The following is a 23,255-nucleotide window of genomic DNA, read 5'->3' as shown; positions in this document are numbered from 1 at the left end:
TTTTCTCTTAACGTGGGTCCATTTTGCTCTATTTTTCCCAATTTGGCTTCTTTTTGGTTTAATTATATTTCTACAATATGCCACAGATGAATGACAAAGGAGGTGTGGCCTGCAGATGGCCCCCAGGCTGCACTTTGGACACCCCTGATGTAGAAATTAAGCTACAGCACAGACTTTACAACAAATGATTCATGTTTAAAATGCGTCTTTTATTGCATTAAGATACTCAAACGTGACCTTCCATAGAGCTCCGGCCTTCAATTCGTCATTTATTTTATAATATTTATATTTTAATCTTTACAAAACAAACAATATTTAAACAAAAATTGAGCGGTAGTGAGCAGACACCAGACAGAAACATTCATTTGAGGGTTTTCTTTTTTTTTTTTACTCCTAATTCAAGTTGTGGAACAGTTTTTTTTTGTTGTGTGTGTGTGTGTGTGTGTGTGTGTGCATGATCACTCACGTCACGCGTTTATGGACCGTGAAGACCTCTGGTACACGAAATATCCACGCAGAGTGGTATGGGTGATGTGCGCGTGTCCGCATGCTCGTGCACGTGACGGGTCAACATATATGCATGTATATGTACAAGGACGCGTGCGTGTGGTCATGCTCGTCGTGGTTATTAAATGAGGTCCCCAACGGGGATGCGGGGCAGGCAGATGTACGCCTGAGGGGTTCGGCTCAGGTTGATGGGGTTGCCGTCCAGGCGGATGTCCTCCAGAGCGTTCCGGATGTAGTTAAAGTCGTGCAGGTTGCAAAACGTGTCGTCGTGCATCGACTGGATGTTGTTACGCTGTGAAGTGAAAGCAGAAAAGTCGGGGTTGAAAAAAAACCAAAAACTTCCTTCGAGCCGGATTTGAACCAGCGACCTAAGGATTTCGGCATTAACCACTACAGTCCTCCGCTCTACCAACTGAGCTATCGAAGGGACGTATACATCGCCGATCACAATATCTTACATAGTTACACATCACCATATTAACGTCACAATCAAGAACAGTTCGGGCCACATATCAATTCATGGGGAATAGAATTCCTGGCTGCACCCCTGAGTATTCATATCATTGATAGTAGCTTCATCAGCTCGACGTCAGAGCTATCAGATCGATATTTTTTTCAGTTTCACCCATATCTGTGTTTTGGTTGTACTTTACGTCATACTGTTAAATTGTTCATATTGTATTTTGGTTTAGTTTTTATGCCGGGGATCCTTCCCTGTCCGGGAGTCGAAGCCCATTCCCCCGCCATGAACGACAGAAAAGTGTACCAACTTCCGGGTGCTATGGCCCAATCAGCGTACGTTATTCACAAATTTTAGCCAATCAGAGACCACTCAGCTGCTTCCGGTTTCGTTAGCATTTTCAACATTTAACCAATCAGGGACGATGACAACACTCACAGTTCGCGAACCTATTGACGTCAACATTTTACTCTCAGTATTAGACTCGACGCTCCAACATACAGTATATGTTTATATCTTTGTATATTGTTACAGTACAGAATATTGTACACAAACTCAGGGAATAAGTCCGTCCGTGTACACACAAAAAACTATTGACTTTATTTTAGGTGAAACAATTGTATGTAAAAAAATGGAATAATTGTATTATTATGTTGATATTGTTACATTGTCTTACATACTTGTATTTATATATCGTTAAGTTGTTCACAAATGAGTTTGTTGATTACATTTCTTTTACTTAAAATGAGGGCTGTCAAAAATAGCGCGTTAACGGCGGTAAGTAATACTGTATATTGAGTTAATGAAGTTAAAGCACACGCATCATGGCAAGCCGGCTCTCTATCATGGCGACAGAGGCCGGCACAGTGTAGCTCCCCACAGAGTCACGCTCTTTTATAACTTTATTCTCATCTGAACACATCAACAGCAGTGCAATCCAACACCATATATTCAAGATTCAAGATTCTAGAGAGTTTTATTGTCATGTGCATGGTAAAACAGCAGTTATACCATGCAATGAAAATCTTATTCTGTTCATTCTCCCAAGAAAAGAAAGAAAACACAAGAAAGAATAAGAACATAAGAAACATAAACACATAAACATATATACCAATAAATTAAGCAACAACAACAGAATATATGAATAATATGTAACTCCAACGCCAAACAAACACGTCAAGCGACACTTGTCATGATCACATGATGATTGTCAGATCACAATAAAGTCTTTATTGTGTGTATGGGTGGTCTAAATCAACAGAAATGCAATGAAAATCAATAAGTGGATATTGTTATCACTCACTTTCTAACTCTTAATGTGGAAGTACAATTTAGTACATTGACGTTTGCTCGGAAATCCCAGAAAATTCACTCAAAACATGTGATTTCAACCTAAATGATGTTATGTCTTTGAACGCCACTCCTCATTGCTCATAAAAACACAGTTAAAGCCTGATTCAAATATTCTGCTATTAAAGAAACCAGTATTAGGTTAATAGATACTACATAACGTAAGTTCAATTCACATGTTCACGTGATTTCCGAGCATACGTAAATTTTGCAAATTGTACTTCTGAAATAAGAGTTAGAGTACATTAGTGGGAGACAATAATATCCACTTAGTGTTTTTCTTTGTATTTCTGTTTATTTAGACCATACACACTGTACACGCATAAGTGAGATTTTTTGGAGTGTCAGTGAACGCACCTCGCTGTCTGGTGGAGGATGAGGAAGTGTCGTTCCCAGGAGGAGCTGACTATACGTGTGTTTGTGAGTTGGACATAGATATACGGTGTTGAAATGTGTTCAGATCAGAATTAAGCTATTCAAGCGCGGCAGACTCTGTGTGACGCTGTGGGGACACTATTGTGGTTTGCTGTGGCTTGACATGATGCGTGTGCGTTAATGATGCTAAAAATGTTAACGTAATTAATGAAATAAATTAGTTACTGCTGTTAATGTGCTATTTTTGACAGCCCAAAATAAGCAGCCAAGCGCAACAGCAACAGTTTGAACAGTGTGAGACATTATTTTATTTTACAAAAATGAAATTTCCATATACCTGTAGATGTAGAGATCTCAGACTGTCTGGGAGAGGAACAGGGATGTAGTCAATATTGTTGTCTGTCAGGTACAAGTATAGCAGTCCGGTCATGTCCTGAATACACACAAAAGATTCATTTTCAGGTTTTAATGTCTTCATCTCTTGTAAAAGTGGATATATTCACCTTAAAGGCCTCTTTGACAATCCCCTTGGACTCAATGTTGTTGTGGCTGGCGTCAATCAGGGTCATGGTCTCCGGCAGGGCGGGCAGCTGTGAGATGTGATTTTCCCGAATCACCAGCTCCTCCAGCTCAGGCAGACCCATAAACGCCTTGCTGTCGACGGACGTGATGTCGTTGGCGGTCAGGTCGATCCTCTTGAGCTTGTCTGGAAAGACATCAGACCACACTGTCAGCTCTTTGCTATGGAAGATCACTCCGAGGTCACGGGGTACGTACTCATTGAGGCAAAGTCGGACTTGTTGATCTTGGTGATTCTGTTGTAGCGGGCGTAGAAGTGAGTGGTGTCCTTGGGCAGAGGGGGAACACTGTCCAGCTTTAAGTCGTCGCAGTAGACCGAACCGCCGAGGCATGTGCACAGCAAGCATGTGGGCATACCTGGAGAACGCAAGGAGAACGAGAGTAATAAGAAGACAAAGAACGCATACTACATACTGTGAATGCTTCTGTGGAGGCCGAATGCGTGGTCTATAAAAGATTTTGGAACAAATGATTTTGGAAATGACTTTTTGTTGGAGCTCCGCCGGTCTCTTGCTCACCTGTCCTGTCAATCTCAGGCTCTTCAGGTTCATCCGGCTCTGGAAGGCCAGAGCCCGGTGTCTCCTCGACACCACCAGTACCCTCCTGAGGGGTCTCTTGTGTGGGAAGCAGCCCCTCCTCTTGTTAGAGACAAGATTAGGCGTTGAGGAAACAGGTTAGACGAGCATGGATCACAAGACTGGCAACCAGCGGGGGGGCTGTTTGCCGCGGTAGTTAGCAGTGTTACTACAGGATGTTTTGTTGCATTTAACAGGCGTTAAATGGAAATCACTCTTTGGTTAATAAGCAAAAACAACTGTACTCCTGTCATTCTGGATGTAGATTAAATACTGACCTTTCTCAGTGTCAGGGATCAGAGTTATACCAGGCTCCTCGGTGTCTCCGGAGGCAGAGACACCAGAAGTTCCAGAGGCTCCGGAGACCTCTACGTCTCCGGAGACTCCCAGATCCCCTGAGGTTCCTGAAACTCCTGAGAACTCCCCAGAAGCACCTGATGCCTCTTGTGGGATAGTTGTAGGAAGGAGTGGCAGCTCCTCCTCTTGTTAAAGCCAAGGTGGAGGAGTTAGGAGACACATTAGGAGGACGAGAGGTGGGATAGACATTCAATCATTCATTCACTCACAATGAAGACCAAACAAAATGAAGAGGCGGTGTTCCCCAAGTCCCTCAAGTACTAACCTCCAGGTAATAATGTTATCCCTGAGATCCCGGACTCATCAGTGTCCCCAGAAACCCCAGAGCCTCCCGAGGCACCTGAGGTCAGGATATCTCCCGAGAACCCAGAACCAGACTGGTCCCCAGACCCTCCAGTGGCAATACCAGACACCCCGGATCCAAGTTCAGTTACAATTCCAGATCCCCCAGAGGAGAAGTCTCCAGAGGCTCCAGAAGTTGCGGACCCCATCCCAGATATCAAGAGATCTCCTGATCCTGAGAGATCTCCTGATATCAAGAGATCCCCAGAACTGAAAAAATCCCCAGATATTAGGAGATCCCCTGAGCCGTAGACATCCCCAGAAATCAGGAGGTCCCCTGATCCGGAGACCTCCGCAGATCCAGAGAGATCCCCTGATATCAAGTAATCCACATCCCCGGATGCCAAGAACTGCCCTGATCCTCCGGAGCCGCTGAGGATCTCCACAGAAGCCCCAGAGATGAAGACTATATCCCCAGAGCCCCCAGAGGCGCCTGAGACCAGCGGGTCCCCTGAGCCTCCTGACCCGGAAACCCCCAAGGCTCCCGAGACACCAGACCCCACCGAGCCCCCAAAATCCCCGGAGACATGAAGGAAGTCAATGGGTGTCAGACGCAGCTCCACCTCTTGTTAGAGACAAGATGAGGTATTAATGGACAGACATTTAACCATGGACAGCCAGTTAAATGGAACACATGCTCTCACAGACAAAAGATCACAATTGATTAGTTATTGATTAAGGCCAATGCTGCTTGCACAAGTCCAAGACCCCTTTAACGCAAAAAACACTTCACGTTTGTGAGCTTTTTCAGACCTTTCTGTGTGTCCGGGCCCATGAGAACTCCGGACCCTCCTGAGCCCTGAGGAATGAGCTGAGGCATCAGGGGGACCTCCTCTTCCTCCTCCTCCTCTTGGCCCTCCTGCTCCTCCAAGGACGCCTCTGGTATTGGGTAGTTGTAGTCGGGCGGGGCCACTGTGCCAATCTCTATCTGAGGAGAAGACAACATACCTGAGACCCCAGTGGCAGACGGCTGATTGGGCATACGAGAACCAACAAAACCTCATTTATCTTATGTTGACATGAACCCTTCTATTTCCTAGTCCAAACTTCTTCCAGCGAGGGCCACATAGTGAAAAATGAAAGGAAGCAACTTTGTACTTTGATATTTTGTATACATGTAGATATGCTCAGCAACTTACATTTAAACTGCATCTCAGCTTTGTGGCATAGGAGACAAAGCCTATTATTAGTGTCATCTCATGGTTTTATATTATCTTGTACGATTAAGGCCGATTTCTCAATTTTTCACAGTTTTTAGCTTTTTGTTAAATTATATTTTTAGAATGTGCCGCAGGCCATAAAAAAACAGCCACGGGCCACAAATGGCCCCTCGGACGCACTTTGGACACCCCTGACAGCCAAAAACTGAATTACGACTTTAAAACTCCAGCAAGAGATGTCTCCAGGAGGCTGCCTACAGCCACAGCTATCCACTAGGTGTCAGCAGAAAGCCCAGTTAGCCTTACACTTAGATTTACACAGACTTTATTGCTTCACAAGGGAAATTGCTTGCTTAAATAAAATTCAATGCAATATGAATAAAATAGAAAGAATATAAGATAAACAAGATTTGCATATTTACACAAAGTGAGTAAAAATAAAATAAAATATAGGAGTAAAATAGTAAAGTAAGTATGTATATATATACACACACACACACACATATATATAGCATATATATATATATATATATATATATATACATATATATATATATATATATATATATATATATATATATATATTATGATGAAAAATAATTACAATAAACATAATTTTGTGCATGGGTCCTATTTTTTGTTAATATTAATGGCGCCACCTGTTGCTTTTGCACGTGCTTGGAAGTCTACAAATGCGAGCATACAATACACCACCTTGGGGCCATATTAGGGCCACATTGAAAAAAAATATCTGAGAATATTGAAATATTGAGAATAAAGTCGTACATTTACGAGAATAAGATCTTTAATTTACGAGAAAAAAAACGTAATATTAGGAGAATAAAGTGGTACATTGACGAGAAAAAGCCGTAACTTTATGTTAAAGGCATTGCCTGATACAGCTGTGAAAACGGGGATTTATGTGACCGTTGACCTTGGGCACGTGGAGGGGGCGGGGTATGGTGAGGAAGGCGGAAGTGAGAAGGGCTAGCCATGCTAATCTGTGCTCAACTGCTCTGTTTTGCTGCTGCGGCGTTATAAATAAAAGCTTGCCCGAAGCAAGAGGAAAGTTTCCTTCCTTCCTGAAGAGCTATTCTCTATTTTCCATCTGACGCGTAATATTACGACTTTATTCTCCTAAAGTTACAAATTTATTCTCGAAAGCGCAGATTATTTTCAATGTGGCCCTAATACTCCGTCGTATGTTTTAGTGTATAATTGACATTTTTATGTGTCCAACGTGCAGTTCAAACCTCCTCCAGACGGTGGCGATGAACCCCCACACACCGCCCACAGGCAGGTAATACCTGACACTTCAACATCCACTCAAATGGTCCTTGTGGAACCAAGACACACATGGTAGCTGCAAGAATCCACAACAGCTTACATGCTAAATGGTGGCAAATGGGTAAGAATACAACAGAAGAGAAGCTGTAAGTGAAATAATAAGCCATGCCGGGTCATTAACGGCAGCAATTAAAGGATGTTCTCATAAAGCAGGGTGCAACAAGGCAGGCCTTTGAAAGCGCACCCATTTGCACCCCCACCCTCCCTCCAACCCAAAACAAACACATACCCCCGAGGGGGAAAGAAGAGGCCAAAAACTGGCAAGCAGAAGTGCAGAAAAAACAGCACGGCAGTGCACAGTCAATGTAAGCATGCAAGTCAAAGCCAAATATTATGTAGCGCTGCTGCTGCCTTACTAGAATTAGTCAGTGAATGCATTCAGCTGAGGCAGGGAAGCTCCACTGGTTGGAAATAATTAGAGATAGAATCATACCACACATGCTTGATTCACACAGTGTCATGTTCTGTATCATTTACACATTTTTGTGGCCTGCACCACCACAGCAGCAGCAGCAGACAAAGTGCACTGTTGTCCAAAATAAAGCTTAGACGGGCCACATCACAAGACAAACACCTAACTTGGGAAAGCAGTCAGGAGAAACACAATCAGGCTTACTGTTGTTGATGTGACAATGCACAATTAATTCAAGCTGCATTAAGAGTTCAGTTCCATCATGCCAAGCAGACAGAACGTCTAAAAAAAAAAAATCCACATCATCAATTAGAAAGTAGGTTATTAAAAACTGCGAGCAGACTAGACTGAGGATTTGCTCGAGTTACATCGCAGAGAAGAGGAGATAAATCGCCCCAAAAAAAGCTTTGGAAGTGGAAAGTCAAGACTCAGCATTCCACAAGCATGGAGTTCATTTCTCCCTTGACATCTGATGCACATGGACTAAAAACACACGTCAGGCCTTGAGAGCCGTCTAATTAACAGCCAGCAAGCAACCAGGATTTAACCACTTGGACTAACGATGCCAGTAGCTACTGTATATGTCACTTCATATACGCTATACAGCATTCATTCCTTCAGCTGAATGAAATGATGGAGTAATTGTGGTAGTTTATTATTTTTTTTTTCTTACGCTTTTGTTCATATTTTTTTCATAGAATAAAACTAAAATAACCATGTAAAAATAACGACACTAAATGTACGCGAAAAAAACTTGTGCGTTTCTTTTACAGGCATTGCCTGAGACAACTATGAAAAGGGGGGACTTACTGTATGTGACCTTTGGCTTTGGGCATGTGGAGGGGGTGGGATAAGGTAGGCGGAAGTGAGAGGGGCTAGCCATGCTAATCTGTCTCAACTGCTCTGTTTTGCTGCCACGTTATAAATAAAAGCAAGAGGAAAGTTTCCTTCTTTCCTGAAGAGCTATGCTCTATTTTCCCTGACACGTAATATTACCACTTTATTCTCCTAATTTTACGACTTTTATTCTCGTAGTATTACAAATTTTTTCTTATACATTTCTGACTTTTTCTCGTAAATGTATGACTTTTTTTTCTCGTAAATGTATGACTCTTTCTCTTGTAAATTTCAAACTTTTTTTCTCGTAAATTTATTTACGACTTTATTTTATTTTTGTGTGGCCCTAATACTCCGTCGTAAAGTAGAAACAAATACATACAAAATGTTTAAAAATGACATGTTGACATCTATATACATCATGTTTTCTTTATATTTCTTTTCATATAGTGATAATTCTAATAAAATAATCAATAAAAACAAAGTACATTAAATAAATAATAATAACAAAAAACATATAATATAAAACATATATAATGGATTTAAAGAATAATGCAAATAAATAAAATTACTTAAAAAATACATATATATAATAATTATATATAAAAAATATATAATGAATTTAAAGAATGGTATAAATAAATACAATTTTAATTTTTTTTTAAATAATATTTTTTTTCTTATTGTTTGTTAATATTTATTTTCATTCAACGAAAATTATAATAAAGTATCAACCAAAAGTAACGACATGAAATAATAAATGATAATTTTTATTTAATAAAATGATAGTGACTTCAAAATACAATAATGAATTTAAAGAATTACATGAATAAATGAATTATATTTATAAATGTTTCTTAGTGTTTTGTTAATATTTATTTTCATCTAGAGATCATTATAATAAAATAATCAAAAGTAACTGCATGAAATAATAAATAATAATAACATCAAATAAATGAAATAAAAAACAACAAACATTTGTGTGCATGGTTCCCTTTTATCTTATCATTTTTGATTTAATGAAATGATAGTGACTTAAAAATACAATCATGGATTTAAAGAGTAACATGAATAAATAAATAAAATTAGACAACATTTAAATATATTTTGTTAATATTTATTTTCATTTAATGGAAATTATAATAAAATAAGTAACTACATGATATAATACATAATAATAACAACAAATAAACAAATGTAAAAATATTACAAATTTTTTATTTCATGTTAGTGACTTAAAAAATACAACAGCGAATTTCAAGAATAATATCAATAAATAAACACAATTTCAAACGCATACTGTCATTTTGTGCGTTATATTTTTAAAAATGTAATAACAATTGCAATTCATAAAAATAAGGTAATAAAGTAAATAAAGTAAATTCATACAAAATAAAAAACTATATATTTTTTGTGTGTAGTAGATATTATCATGAAAATAATGTATATAATGAATATAATGAATATATCAAACATATATTTGGTTTGGTTTCTTGTTTTGTTTGCTTCTGTTAAGCGGTATCTCCAAAAGTCTATTTAGCATTTTTAAAAAATGTCTTTTTCTCGTATTTTGTTTCTTCTCTTGACAGGATTTGACAAATCCAATCCCACGTGCATTTTTCAACCAACGGGGTGAAGTCGTTCCCTCCCGGGATTCGCCACGTTTGAACGCTTGAGCCGTGAAGCGTTCACATGATATATGAAAGCGTGAAATGCAGCCCTCGCAGCGTGGGCTGGCAGGAACGCCACATTAGACGACTGGAGATGATTTAAACCAGTTGTGGAATCCCTTTGTCAAAAGCAAAAAAAAGCAAACTAAGTGTGAGGAGGACGAGCAAAGCAGGAAGAAGCGGGCCTCCATTGTTGCTAATGACAACCATCGGACACGGTCGCGGGGTTGACATTAGCTTTATTATTTTACTTTACTTTTACTTTTACTTTATTCTCCAAATTTCTGATTATTTTCACACTTTGTCATAACAGGCATTGCCTGAGACAGCTATGAAAAGGGGGTACTTATGTGACCTTTGGCCTTGGGCAAAGGTAATATGACTTTATTCCCATAAATGTACGACTTTATTCTTGTAGATTTACGAGGAAAAAAGTCGTCAATTTCCGAAAATAAGGTTTTCAATTTACGAGAAAAAAGTTGTCAATTGACTTCATCCTGGAAATCAGATTTTTTTTTCAATGTGACCCGAATGTTCTGTCGTACAGAAGACTGTAACGTAGTAGAAGTGAAATGAGTAGATCTACGTATATTGACATATGTTTTTTCATTCCACTTTTCTTAAAATTAATGTTAAAATCCCGCCTCGTCTCGCTCTCGTACACCCAATCTCATGTATCGTCTTGTCTCGTGACACCCTACCCCGCGGAGTCAACATATGCGAAAGGAACCTTCCGTGGTTGGAGAGGATGTTTGTCCACCTTCCTGTCATCCACGCTGTTAATGTGATTTGTCGACATTGGAGGGACTTTGGTGTCTTTTGCAGCTGCCTGAACGGGAGCGCTAAATCCTGTTGATGTAATTATTCCGACTTGACTCAACTCAGTGACTTTCCAAATGCCTCATCTTGTGTTTTTTCCTTCCCTGATCTTTTAACCCCACCAAATGCCTAATATAAGATAAGATCTTCTACGCTATTCAAAGATCCTCTCAGGTCTATGCCTGTGAATTTTCTGTTTAGGCTGTCTTAGAAGACGCTTCGTCTCTCATCCGAGCAGGTGTCATCGGTTAATGCTCAAAGACTAGGTTGGACACGTACCAGTGAGACTAGATAGGACAGCTCTAGTCTGAGAGCTTGGTGCAAGATCCAATGTATGTATCCTCTAATGGAGGAGGCAGGACCAGACAGGAATGGTTTGGCTTTTTGGTCGTCTCAAAAGTCCTTACGCATGAACTGATGAAGACTGCTCAGATGAGAGACGAAAAGTCTTCTAGGACAACCTGAACAGTCCAGCTGCGATCGATTGAATGACCTTAGAATTCTCTCAGGTGTTTTTCGAAATCGTTGCTCTCTGTGGTAGAATCAAGTTTAATACTGCCACAATTTGCACTGAACAGGAAGTGACTGTGTATGCTGTGTAGCTAGACAGTAGTGCTAGTCGCCATGTTGCTGTTCCTCATGTCAAGTGCTTTGGGACCTGTCTGAAGTCTTTCATGGGCCACATCAGCAGGCCCAGCTCTAGCCCATAACCGACTCTCACCTCGGGATCGTCGATGGTCAGCCCGTCTTCGTAGTCATACTCCTGGTTTTCCGAATTCAGATCGTCCACGTCGTAGTTGCCGCCGTCGTACGTGTCCAAGTCCGTTTGACGGGAAAACCGGGGTCCGGCAAGCACTGCTTTGAGGGCGACGAGTCCCAGCACGAGTCGCACGAGCGTCTTCATTGTTCACCTTGACACAAAGGGGGGCGGGGGACAAAGACAGTCACCTGACGAGAAATGGAGACTTATGGTACATACAGTGAAACATCGGTCTTTTTTTGTATGATGTGTTTTTTTGTGGAAACAGACAAGCTCGCGAGTACAAGCGGCCAAAATGAGTTTTCTCCGTAGGGTGGCTGGGCTCTCCCTTAGAGATAAGGTGAGAAGCACTGTCATCCGGGAGAAACTGGGAGTGGAACCGCTGCTCCTCCGCATTGAGAGGAGCCAAATGAGGTGGCTCGGGCATCTGGTCAGGATGCCTCTGACAAGTAGGAGGCCTCGGGGAAGACCCAGGACACGTTGGAGAGACTATGTCTCTCAACTGGCCTGGGAACACCTCAGGATCCACTGGGAGGAGCTGGACGAAGTGGCCAGGGAGAGGGAAGTTGGGCTTCTCTGCTTAAGCTGCTGGCCCCGCGACCTGACCTCGGATAAGTGGAAGATGTTCAACATTTCAAAGAAGACCATTCAGCGGGAATTTCACTGACTGACCAATGAGCGGACAGGATGCTATTCAGCGCTCTCTCTCGCAGGTAAACATGGAGGAAAAAAATAAACTTAAATAAACTTAAATTTGACTTTTCTAAAAAAAAAAGAATGTAGAGATTTAAAGAAAAAAGCAGCAGCAAGGGAACTTGTTAGCGCCAGTTCACATTAGTTCACATTAGTTTATTTATGTTTATTTATGTATGTTTGTTTTCTATGGTAGCAAGATCAGGTACTCGCAAGAGTACCGGTACTTGATCAACAAAGGCCGCTTTTTCTCCTCTGAACCACTTTGATACCCCCAAGTTTCACCAATCGCATTTGTTTGTTGCCTTCCGTGTGTGGAGCCCATTAGTTCCATCCATTTGTCATTTCTTTATGTATTATCCCTTGGCAAAAACTGTTTTTGACTGACCTTTTGGATTTTGTCATGACGATAAACAAGTATTGCGTCATAATTACAGGTCATAGCTTTCAGTTAGCTTGCGGCGGCCATCTTGGCTCAACCATCTCTGCCGTGTCAAAGGTCAGGAGCTGCCTTATAAGCTTCCCAAGCCATGTAGGGGAGTTTCTGTTTATTGTCTTCTGGCAGCAGGGCTGATGCCAAGTGAGAGGCAATAACATTTAAGATGGAAAATAGGATTTACATTAGATTTACATTAGGAAAATAGCGTATGTGTTCAATGCTAGGTTTGGCATGTGCACTATTTGCTTTGGATTCCTTCATTTTCTCCCCATCACCACCCTTTTTTGCATCTCACATTTACTTCTGGGGTCTTCAGTTGTTCAATTCAGCTGCAGAATGCTGAAAAGTGAGGAAATTAGCATTTTAGCATGGTTAGCCACAGGCCTCGAATCAGCTTGCACGGAAGGCACTAGCGTGTGGCTCTATCCGTGTATTTGACAGGTGCGGCCAAGGCTCAGCATGCGTCCAAAAACACTAGCGGAGTCCTCCAGGCCGGGGCAGAGAAACGGAGCGCGAGGGACGAGGGGGAAAAAGAAGAAGAAAGAAGAAAAGGGTGAGACAGGGAGGAGAGGGAGACAAGATGTTGGCCCTCAGGGTTAGACGGAGAACTTTTGCAAGAGGAGAGGGAGGGAGGGTTTTTTTTTTGGTTCAAGGCTTGCTCCTCGACCCCTTGGCCCTTGACAGAGGGCCTTTATGAGGAGGGCCTGGTCACTGCCTGTCTCAGCACTCAAACTCCAAATTCCACCGAGGTTTGTGGACAGGATGGCAGTCAGCTTGGGGCTGCAAGGAAACGCTTCATTCAGTACACACACACACACAACCACACACACCTAAAACACACACACACACACTTGGAACGGCGCTTCTTCTCACAGATGCGCACTGTCTCGGGAATATTACCCCCTCAAATGCTATTCTCTCTCGCTGCATATTCGCATATCATATTTGTCTACATTTGATCATGATTGTTAAAGTGAAGAAGGCGTGCTTTTAGAGCCGCCATGATAGCGGCCGTGTTATGTTTGGATCCATGCAGGACATTCTTGACGTGCTCCATTTTCACCCTTAATAGCCACAGGTCTGAGCTGCATTCATTAAAAACTTGCAATAAAGAACCCCATTGCGAATGTAGCCATTTTTAGAGAGCTCCCCATCATATTTGGAGTTGTTTTAAATTCAGGGCAAGATGCCAAAATACAAAGAGAGGACAACTAAATGAATACAGCTGCAAACATCCATCATATAGGTCACAAAAGCAAGGCCCAGTGCATCCCAATCATCAGTGTAAGCCATGAACAGCATCCATTTACAAAGACGCTATAAAGAACCTCATAGAGAATGTAGCCATTTGTAGAGACATCCACATCTCATTGGGAATATCTTATCCAGGATGAGTTCAACTGCAAATGCCAAGCATATAGGTCACAATCACATAATCCCATCATCGAGACAAACAACCCCTTCTCCGGCAGCACCCCCAAACCTAAGCCAAGAGTCACCTGTCCCCCCCACCGACCCCTCCCTTAATAGCAGCTTACCTGTGTATCCGACCTTCCCCAGTGCTCCCTTCAGCCGCGATGGAGATGCTGAGGGCTCGGCGTCTTGGCCAATGGCAAAGGGGTCGCGCAGAGGTGGCCTCAAGATGAGGGCGGGGGCTATAGGGGGCCTATAGCGACGTGCGTGTCCGAGAGTGTGTATGCGGCGGGTGCATGTGTAGGTCCGACCAGACAGACGGACCTGAGTGCCGCTTACGTGTGAAGGTAGGCACTGAGGCTGATTGGACCGGAGCAGGTTGCTTTTGGTCACTCTGGCAAAGGGGAGGGAAGGGGGGGGGCACCCACCCAACCAGACCCCGGCACATCTCTCAGACATCAGACACAAAGAACAAGAGCGCTCCCCCCGCAGCGTCTTATCCTTTTACAAGAGTATGCCTTATTTTACTAGGAGTGTGTTTGAATCAGACTTAAAATATTTCACTTCCTGAAGTTGGCATATGCGTGTGCGTGTGTGTGTGTGTGTGTGATGCGGAGGCCCATGCACACAATGGGACCTCTGTGCGGAGCCCCCATTAGAATGAAGCTGAGAGGAAGTCCCCGTTCGTGAGGAAGGCCCTCCTTGCTGGGTACGAGCTCGCTTCAAAACAGCAGATCTGAGAGCAGGTGTCAGCCAATCACAAGCATGGAGGAACTCTTGACCTTGTGACACCTGTTGGGAATGTTGTAGATCTTGGAGGGACAGCGTATCGGTATTTTCAGTACTTTTATTAAAACTGAAGACGCCATCTTGACATTTTGGCCATAGACGTTAACAGGAAACTCAATGAATATAAAATAAATTACTAACGCATTTACTGTAGCAAACGTACTGGACTCCTTTTTGAACAATAGAAAACAAGCCTTCATCATCTTTGTTATCTAAATTATGTTTATACAATATCTCACAGAAGTATATCTTTTCAAGGGACAATGCAAAAAAAAATCAATATACAGTACTTCAGATTAGCCAGTGTACAGCTTGTATAGCAATATAAACTTAATATCCACTGAGTCAGCACACAGCCACTACTGTCTAAATATCTGGCAACACAAGTGAATAGCAAGATAATTTGCTAAAGTCAAGCATGGTGCTGGGGGTAGCAACATGGGCTGGGGCTGCATGAGTGCTGTCGGCACTGCAAGAGCTACGGTTCATTGAGAAAAACATGAATTCTCAGTGAACACACCAGCCAGGCAGTATTGTCTAACTATCTGGCAGCACAAGTGTAGCGAGATAATTGTGTCTTGCCTGCAGTCAGGCAACATCAGGTCTGGGGCTGCACATGTGCTGCACGAGGGGAAACATTAATTCCAATGTATACTGTGTCATTGTCAGGCAGTTTTCCAACATAATAAAGAGCCCAAACACACTTTCAAGACGATCAAATGCCTTGCTGAGGACCTTGGCCTTGGACCCCAACCCAATTGAGAACCTGTGGGGCATCCTCTAAAGGAAGGAAGACAATCTAGCTGTGTGTTCAGTGGATAGTAAATCTAGACTGCAAAACAATTTCTAGATTCTTTTCTATTGTAATGTCCCTTGAGAAGATACAATGAAATGTGAGGGATGTACACACTCGTGTGACATGTATATAAGGCACAACTAGTGGTCCATTAACCTGAATTAGTGGCAGAAAATAGTATGTGTCTACACAATGTTAATCTAGATTACAATGGACCTCAGGAGACGGAAGCACAGAATGACATCCCTGGGAATGGGGGGTTCGATATTGTTGCCGTCCAGTCGCAGATAGCGCAGTCGTGGGGTGCTGTCATTTGCGGTCATTGTTTCCACGTCAACAGGGCAAATGTTGGAGCCGCTAACACCTGAAATGAAAAACAATTCGACTTGCCCTTCAAATTCTTTAATAGAGTGCTTTGGGAAACTTACTCTTGATGTTGTTGTGGTCCAGGTAAAGATGCTCAAGGCCCGGGGGGATTAGGGGGACCTCCGTCAGTAGATTGTGGGACAACTGCAGGTCCAAAATGCTGGAAATGTTGAAGGCATTCTGAGGAATGCCGCTGCTGCCAAGTTTGTTGTGGTTGAGCCTGAGGAACGCCACTTTGGGCAAACCTTTGAAGTAATTAACAGGGATCTTGTCGATGTTGTTGCCATCCAGAAAAAGTTGAGTGGTGGTGGGTGGCAGGCCCAGAGGCATGCTGCTGAGCTGGTTCTTGGCGAGGTTAATCTGGACCAGGTTGCTAAGACCCTTCAAGCTCACCTCAGTCACGGCATCATCCATCAGCTTGTTCCCCTGGAGGTCTAAGAGGGTCAGCTTATCCAAACCCAAGAAGACTCCGTCAGGGATCTTGGAGATCCGATTGCGGCAGAGGCTTAGACGCTCCAGACTGGCTGGAAGAGGAAACGGCACCCAGGACAAAAGGTTGTCATCCATGTAGAGGTGCTCCAGGCGCGGCATTGCATCAAGGGTACCCTTTTCCACTCCCTCGCTTGTGATTTTGTTGCGACTCAAGTTGATCCAACGCAGCTGGGTGGCGTTGCGAAGCGCGTCTGCAGAGAGGACCTGGATTTGATTGTTCTGCAGGTAGAGGTACCAAGTGAAGGGAGGGATTTGGGGAATGCTCTTCAAGCCTTTGTTGTCGCAGTAAACGGCGCGAGGGAAGTTGGGAGGGCAGTGGCACTGTTGAGGGCAAGCTTGGATTTGGGCCATTAATTCGTCGTAGGGCATGTCCTGGCTGAGGACCATGCCCAGCAGGGACACAATGCAGAGGAGTACCATGTTGCTGGACATCCTATGATAGAATGGAGTAAATGATGTGATTAAAAACATACTTAGGGTAATACACGACACAAAACACAGAAACAATGAAAGGAAACCAAGGACTTTTTTCCCCAGACAGGCTGCAACTTTAATTTGTTAGGCCATAGGTTGTGGGTTTCCTTTCTACACAGTCTACACTAGCAAAGATAAACATCTGTAAGGAATAATAGGACATAAATGTAGTCCAACACAACAGAAGCTAGGAAAAATGATGAGGTCAGCTTTGCCATCCTCTCTGTTCATATTTCTCTTGAGCTGATTCCATGGAGAAGACATCTGGCTTTTGTTTCTCGCAGCAGTCCGGAACAAATTCGACCTTTCCACTGATGAGTGAGTGGATGGACAGTTTTTAAAGACAAAAACACCTGTTTTAAGGGGGTCAGAGCTTTGTCCCCAAAAGGGAGTGTTAGTTAATGTAAGTTTGCCTACCTTAGACTTTGTCAAAAGAAGTGTCCTCCCTCCTGCAAGTCGTCACGGACTGCTCCTCTCACCTCCTTCTATTTGTACCATCGCTTTTTTCGAGCCAATCAGATGTCCCAAGGTGTAGAATCACACGCTAAGTCTTTTGCGAGACTGGTGTCCCACTTACAACGAGGCTAATGCACCATTATACCTGCTTGTAGTCTGCTTGCGTCCACATGTCCACAGGACTTGCTTCCTTCCTCCAGTTGATCTCTTGTGAACCAACAAATCCCCAGAAGGTCACTACCAACCTTTGTGCTAATTCCATCAATTAATTAGCCTCAGAGTCTTTTATGCAGACACCTGAGAGAGTCCTGTCTTTTAGCCCAAACTTAAACTTGTGTTTTTTGAATTGCATATTCCTGATATTGACCCTAATTATCCACTCCCTAGCTTTAACCTTTAAGTCTCATTAGGCCAATGGCGTCACCTCGGACCTTGGAAGACGTCAGCGTTGAACGGCAGCTCCATCCAGCGATGCAATGCAACAAGATAATCCTTGGTAACTTGACTTGTGTGTGACAGCAGCAACAAGTCCTTAAAGAGATTCTTTGCACGTTTTCCATCTTGTGAGTACATTCTGGGAGAGGTGCGTGAAATGCAAATAACTGTACATAGGACACATAATGACACCAAGCCTGGACCTGTCCTAGGATACTTTTAACAGGATTGACTAGAGTCAAGCTCTACCCAGGCACTATTTCTATGCAGCAAAAAACATCATTACCTGCGATCCGACGTTGAGTTTTCTTCCAACGGTCTGCGCTGACACGATTGTCCCGCTGTTGTTTGGATTCCACCATGTGTAGTGCAGCAGGGTGGACGTTTGTGCGGAAACTGGGGGCCGGTCCAGATGGTTTGTCTCCACTCATCTGGACTTGCTTGTGAGTTAAAATGCATTTAAATGCAAAGTGCATTTAACCTCTCAGACCTTATCAGTACATACAGTACTTGCTAGGTGCCCAACTTACCGTTCCCTGATTGCTTCTTTTGTGGATAAAAGACTAAGACCAAAAAAAACGTCTGTCAATGTTTCAAAATGAGGCTAGATTATACTTTAAAACCATCTCTTGATCTCTGTCTATGAGGGACTACATTGTCTCGAAACAAGGTCTCACATAAAAGAATACTAATAATACATTGTAAATATTCTTATAGTGAATTCAATATTTGTTTTAATTGAGCACAGGGAATGGCTGCCACATATGCATACATATACAGTATATAGTTGTTGGTTCCTGCACATGTGGTACATATCAGGACATGATGCGGTTACATTTGGCACTCGTAGGAATATGGATATTGTATTTAAAAAAAGGCTGTCTAAGTATTTCATAGACAGCCATAAAGTATGTAAGATACATACAGTACATGGTGCCATATATGGAAATAAATGTTACTTTCTGGTTTTGTTATGCCCTCCTTGTTACCCAATAAGCTTCTTCCCCTCTCTTGTGTGCCCCAGCTGTCTCTCATTATATAATTTTTGTGTCATGTTGCTCTTGTATTCTTTTTTGCTGAAAAAATGAAGCCAAAACCACACAAAAAATGTTTTTTTCCCCCTCAAGTACACCACTTAACGTTCTCAACATTGTCTTCCAACCACGATAAAAAAAAAAAACGCTTTTGAAATACCAAATTTGAAAGACAAAGACAATGCGAAATACAATGTGCTCCCAAATCTATTGAATACCGTCATGTGAAAGTGCATGCATGGTGTTGTGTGACAAGCCAAGAGCAACAGCACGACATTTTGCAGTTCCATCGCTGTCGCAAGTGGTGTCAATGAGTACCCTGTCATGCAGATTGTTACCTACTGGAGATACTTAGCTTTTAAGACGTCAGTTTCAACTTGATCCATAAAAAATGAGTTTACCAACACTTAAAACAATGTGACTTCCACTGAAAGCTTATGAAATTAGAAAGCCAGATGCTAATGTTAGTGGCTAACCTTGTTAGCAAGCACACACCAGCCTCTTTTTTTTTAAACAGAAAACGTCATCTTGACTATACCCAATCAAAATGTGGTTGTTTCATTTTATTTGTTATGTGTTTTGTGTTGAGTACAGCAGTCTTAGCAAGTTAACAATTAGCTAGGTTCAACCTAGCTATGGACTGTGCCTTCTTAAAGGTTTCTTTTGTTAATTTAACTATTCATTCAAGTCAGATATCATTTCAGGCTTTATCACTGTGTTTTTATGTGACAGACACGTATTATATCAAAAGGCACCATACAAATGTATTGGAAACAATGTTTATTCAACTGAGTTGGGTTTCCTCACAGTAAATTCATGAGATTCAGAGTCACGAAATGATCCAAACAATGTGTGTTTTCCACAACAAGTTCACCCATTGTGATAAACGTGTTAAACAACAATGGAAGCGCCAGAACTGCAAAAGCTGTAGTTTATTATTAAAGAATGATACCATTTAATTCATGCAAGTCATGGGAAGAATACAAATCAGCAATACACAAACATGTGTGACTCTTTACTTTCTGTGAATGAAGTCAGTATACCGAAAAAGTATTTTACAATTTCTTCACGAATTACACACTTGCTGGCCCTTTGCACAGCAATTGGCTTATTTAAACATAACACAATAAATGCTAAACACAGAACACACAAGACAGACGACAAATGAAAGCTACGGCTGAGACGGTGGAGATGCAAACTTTGCTGTTTACTCCATTGTGTCTCTGTTTGACACACTAGCGTGTCAAGTTGGAATGTTTGTAGTGTGTGTTTTCAATAATCGAAGCTTCAACACGTTAATGCTGTTGTCGATGAGGTTGCTAACCAGCTAGCGCTACTCATTGTGATCTTAGAATTTGTTGTTAGCTGGTTAGCAAACTTGGCTACAGCACCTCTAAGCTTTTTGTCATTGTCAAATTTTACAGCATTTTTTTGGTATATATTTGAGTATTGACTGTACAAATGTTTGGCTGACAAATTAACCTGGAAAAAAAACAGGAAACAACATATCATGTTCTCTCCTGACATAGGCTACTGTATCATAGAGATATTGGTGTTTAATTGAATTTGATACTGCAATATGGAACTGGTGATTTGCTGAGAGAACTATTTCCAGCATAGATCCATAAACAGTGGAGGAGGACTGTTGGAGATAGGCAACGTCCTTATTCGAACATGATTTCGGAAGCCACGCGGAGGCAGTTGGATGTTTCGGAAGGCATGCTGTGGTGGGTGATGTTGTTGGCGTCCAGACGCAGGTGCTTCAGATGGGAAAAGTTGACGGGGCTGACATACTTGCAGAAGCTTGCCAGATCAAACTCTGAGGAGACAAGTGAAGAGAACATTCAGGTTGGCCTTGAAAAGCTAAACTCAAACAACCAAATAAAGTTGGATGGATTCCCACTCACTGTTGATCTCATTGGCCTGCAGGTAAAGTTGCTCCAGCTGCTCGTTGATCTCAGGGATGGACTGCAGCTTATTGAAGGACAGGTCCAGCTCCAACAGAGATGTCACATTAAACACTCCCGCAGGGATCCCGGAGTCCACGAGCCTATTGTGAGAGATCCTCAGGTACTGCAGAGCTGGCAGCTTGTTCAGGTATCCCGATCCGATGCCGTCAATATCATTGTAGTCGGCATAGAGGATTTCCAGAGAACTCGGCACACCGGCTGGCAGCTTCTTCAGCTTGTTGTGGCTCACGTCAAGGGACAGCAGCTTCTTGGCCCCTTTGAACGCCCCGGCGATGGCATCGGATGTCAGCTGGTTGTACTGCACGTTGATGGAGGTCAGGTTCTCCTTGTCACTCAGCAGCCCAGAGGGGAACTTGCTCATCCTGTTGTTCGTCATCTTCAGCTCATCCAGGGCCTTGGAGGGAGGGATAACCGGCTCTGTGAGCAGGTTATGGCTGAAGAAGAGTTTCTCCAGGGCGGTCAGTTTGTCGATCGTACCTGCTGCTATCTTTCCGTTGGTGAGCTGGTTGTTGTCCAGCACCAGCCAGCGTAGCTCGGCGGTGACGTTGTCAAACACGCCTGCCTTGATCTCATCAATCTGGTTGTTTTGGAGGTAAAGATACTTGATACCTGACGGGACGTCGGGGACAAATTTAAGCTTGCGGCTGTCGCAGTACATGGCACTGGGGAAGTTGATGGGGCATTCACACTCGCGGTTGCAGTTGGAGCTGGAGGGTCCCAGCATGGACATGGGCACGTAGTCATAGTCTTCGTACTGGCAGAGCGCCAGGCTGACAAGCATTGCCAACAGGTGTACACGGAGAGGAAACATGGCTTCTGCAGAGGGACGGGGAAGTGGGGAACAAGATGTCAGGGCAAGAACCAGAGGAGACTCTTGCAGCAGCACCACACCCACTCCACAAAGGATTATATAATCGTTCAAGAGTTCAAGTCGACCCTCAACACCACTTCATCTATCACCTCCTGCTGCGATAACGCAACACAGATGTGCAAAGACTCCTTTAACGCTAAAACACAGGAAGATTATGGCATTACAAATCCTAACAATCCCGACTAGAATGATGCAGATCTAAACAGAAGTCTAAAAATGCAAAGACTACAATCCCGACTAGTCCCTTTTCTTCCATGCTCTTTGTTGCAGCACCAGCCCATATTTATCTTCAAAGCTCACACCCGCAAAAGACCAACCAATCCAAACAACAAACCAACTCTCCATCCATCCATCCATCCATCCATCCATCCTTCCATCCTGGCTTACCTGCGCTCCTCTCACGACGTACTGTCTGCGTGGGGTGGAGGGCCAGTCGGTCGTAGTGTTCAAAAAAAAGTGGACCTCTCAGGAGAGAAACACAAGAAGAGGGGGAAAAAGACAGAGAGAGGGGGAGGAGAGAGAGAGGCAGACTGGGGGGAGATGGAGAAACAGAAGGAGGAGGAGGAGGAGAGGAGGATGGCAGAGGAGTAGGGAATGGAAAAGATGGTTTGGATGGAAGTGTGCAAAACAACAACAGGTGTCACCTTTGCTAGCATGCCCACGGTGAATATCACCTTGGTATGCTGGCAAAACTGTCGAAAAACACCAAAACCTGCCCAGAGAAGTCTTCCGTAACACTGTTGATCTCAGATGGCTTTGCTTGGAAAGCTTTTACACCACAACATTCACTAACAAAACACAACTGACCATGGGGAGGGGGTTGTTTTTACAATCCAAATGCCTCCCCCATTTGCCAGGGTGGACGTTCATCACGCTGTCAAAGCACACCGGGACGCCGCGGATGCTTTGGATTGGTCGCACTTTCTTCTACTCGCATACCAGACCTGTCGTAGTCACTTTGAACAGCGTGTATATGTGATTTCACACATGTTCAAAACATTACCTCCACCAAGGGCAGGGTATGGGGAAATCTCTCAAACAAAAGTCATTGAAATACTCGAACTGGAGGGTCTACCAACTATGTTAAGAGAACGACTGCCAAAGTCCTGAAACTATCAATACGAGAAGCATTTTTCAGGCATGAAAAACGTGCTTCTAGGTAACCGACAAACACATAACTCATTTAGTCCATGGATCCATCTGTTGTGGTCTAAAATTCCAGTTTTGATGCTAGCAAGAATATGTGCTGTGTTAACTTCCATATAAATGTACATATGTGCAGTTATCTATGCAATGGCTACATTTCCATGATAGGGTCATGATAGGCTGAGGGTTAGGGGTTAGGGGCGGGGGTTCTTTGCAGGGTTCAATGTGCACCTAAGAAATCAAATTAGGAATATCCATTTTATTTTGAATCATAACATGTCTTCATGACGCTTGGAGAGGATGAGTGATGAGTCTGCAGCAAAATCGAAAG

The 23,255-nt window shown here is 42.8% G+C and overlaps 3 protein-coding genes and 1 non-coding gene across 5 annotated transcripts; all 4 read right to left on the bottom strand.

Moving 5' to 3' along the window:
* Positions 1–125: 125 nt before the first annotated feature.
* Positions 126–14,476, bottom strand: epyc (epiphycan). The gene is made up of 10 exons (XM_054752758.1): positions 14,221–14,476; positions 11,512–11,701; positions 5,299–5,473; positions 4,469–5,110; positions 4,125–4,328; positions 3,790–3,909; positions 3,470–3,628; positions 3,196–3,398; positions 3,030–3,125; positions 126–799 (listed from the first exon to the last, which is right to left on the bottom strand). Exons 2-10 carry the CDS (start codon positions 11,692–11,694, stop codon positions 629–631), a joined length of 1,953 nt encoding a protein of 650 aa, XP_054608733.1. The 5' UTR covers positions 11,695–11,701; positions 14,221–14,476; the 3' UTR covers positions 126–628.
* On the bottom strand, positions 848–934 carry trnay-gua (transfer RNA tyrosine (anticodon GUA)). Its single transcript is given in 2 exon segments — positions 848–883; positions 898–934. It is a non-coding gene; the product is annotated as a tRNA-Tyr (tRNA).
* Positions 14,477–14,924: 448 nt separating the features above from the next.
* On the bottom strand, positions 14,925–18,256 carry kera (keratocan). 2 transcript variants are annotated; one of them, XM_054752833.1, is made up of 3 exons: positions 18,190–18,256; positions 16,109–16,971; positions 14,925–16,044 (listed from the first exon to the last, which is right to left on the bottom strand). In XM_054752833.1, exons 2-3 carry the CDS (start codon positions 16,968–16,970, stop codon positions 15,881–15,883), a joined length of 1,026 nt encoding a protein of 341 aa, XP_054608808.1. In that variant the 5' UTR covers position 16,971; positions 18,190–18,256; the 3' UTR covers positions 14,925–15,880. The 2 variants fall into 2 exon arrangements, with proteins under 2 accessions (XP_054608808.1, XP_054608807.1); XM_054752832.1 differs by lacking the exon at positions 18,190–18,256 and adding an exon at positions 17,430–17,688.
* Positions 18,257–19,704: 1,448 nt separating this feature from the next.
* Positions 19,705–22,517, bottom strand: lum (lumican). Its single transcript, XM_054752745.1, has 3 exons — positions 22,166–22,517; positions 20,845–21,723; positions 19,705–20,756 (listed from the first exon to the last, which is right to left on the bottom strand). Exons 2-3 carry the CDS (start codon positions 21,716–21,718, stop codon positions 20,602–20,604), a joined length of 1,029 nt encoding a protein of 342 aa, XP_054608720.1. The 5' UTR covers positions 21,719–21,723; positions 22,166–22,517; the 3' UTR covers positions 19,705–20,601.
* Between the last annotated feature and the right edge of the window lie 738 nt (positions 22,518–23,255).

Source organism: Dunckerocampus dactyliophorus, chromosome 15, assembly GCF_027744805.1.
Source record: "Dunckerocampus dactyliophorus isolate RoL2022-P2 chromosome 15, RoL_Ddac_1.1, whole genome shotgun sequence".
NCBI classification, from domain to species: domain Eukaryota; kingdom Metazoa; phylum Chordata; class Actinopteri; order Syngnathiformes; family Syngnathidae; genus Dunckerocampus; species Dunckerocampus dactyliophorus.
This window is presented reverse-complemented; position numbering and strand designations above follow the sequence as displayed.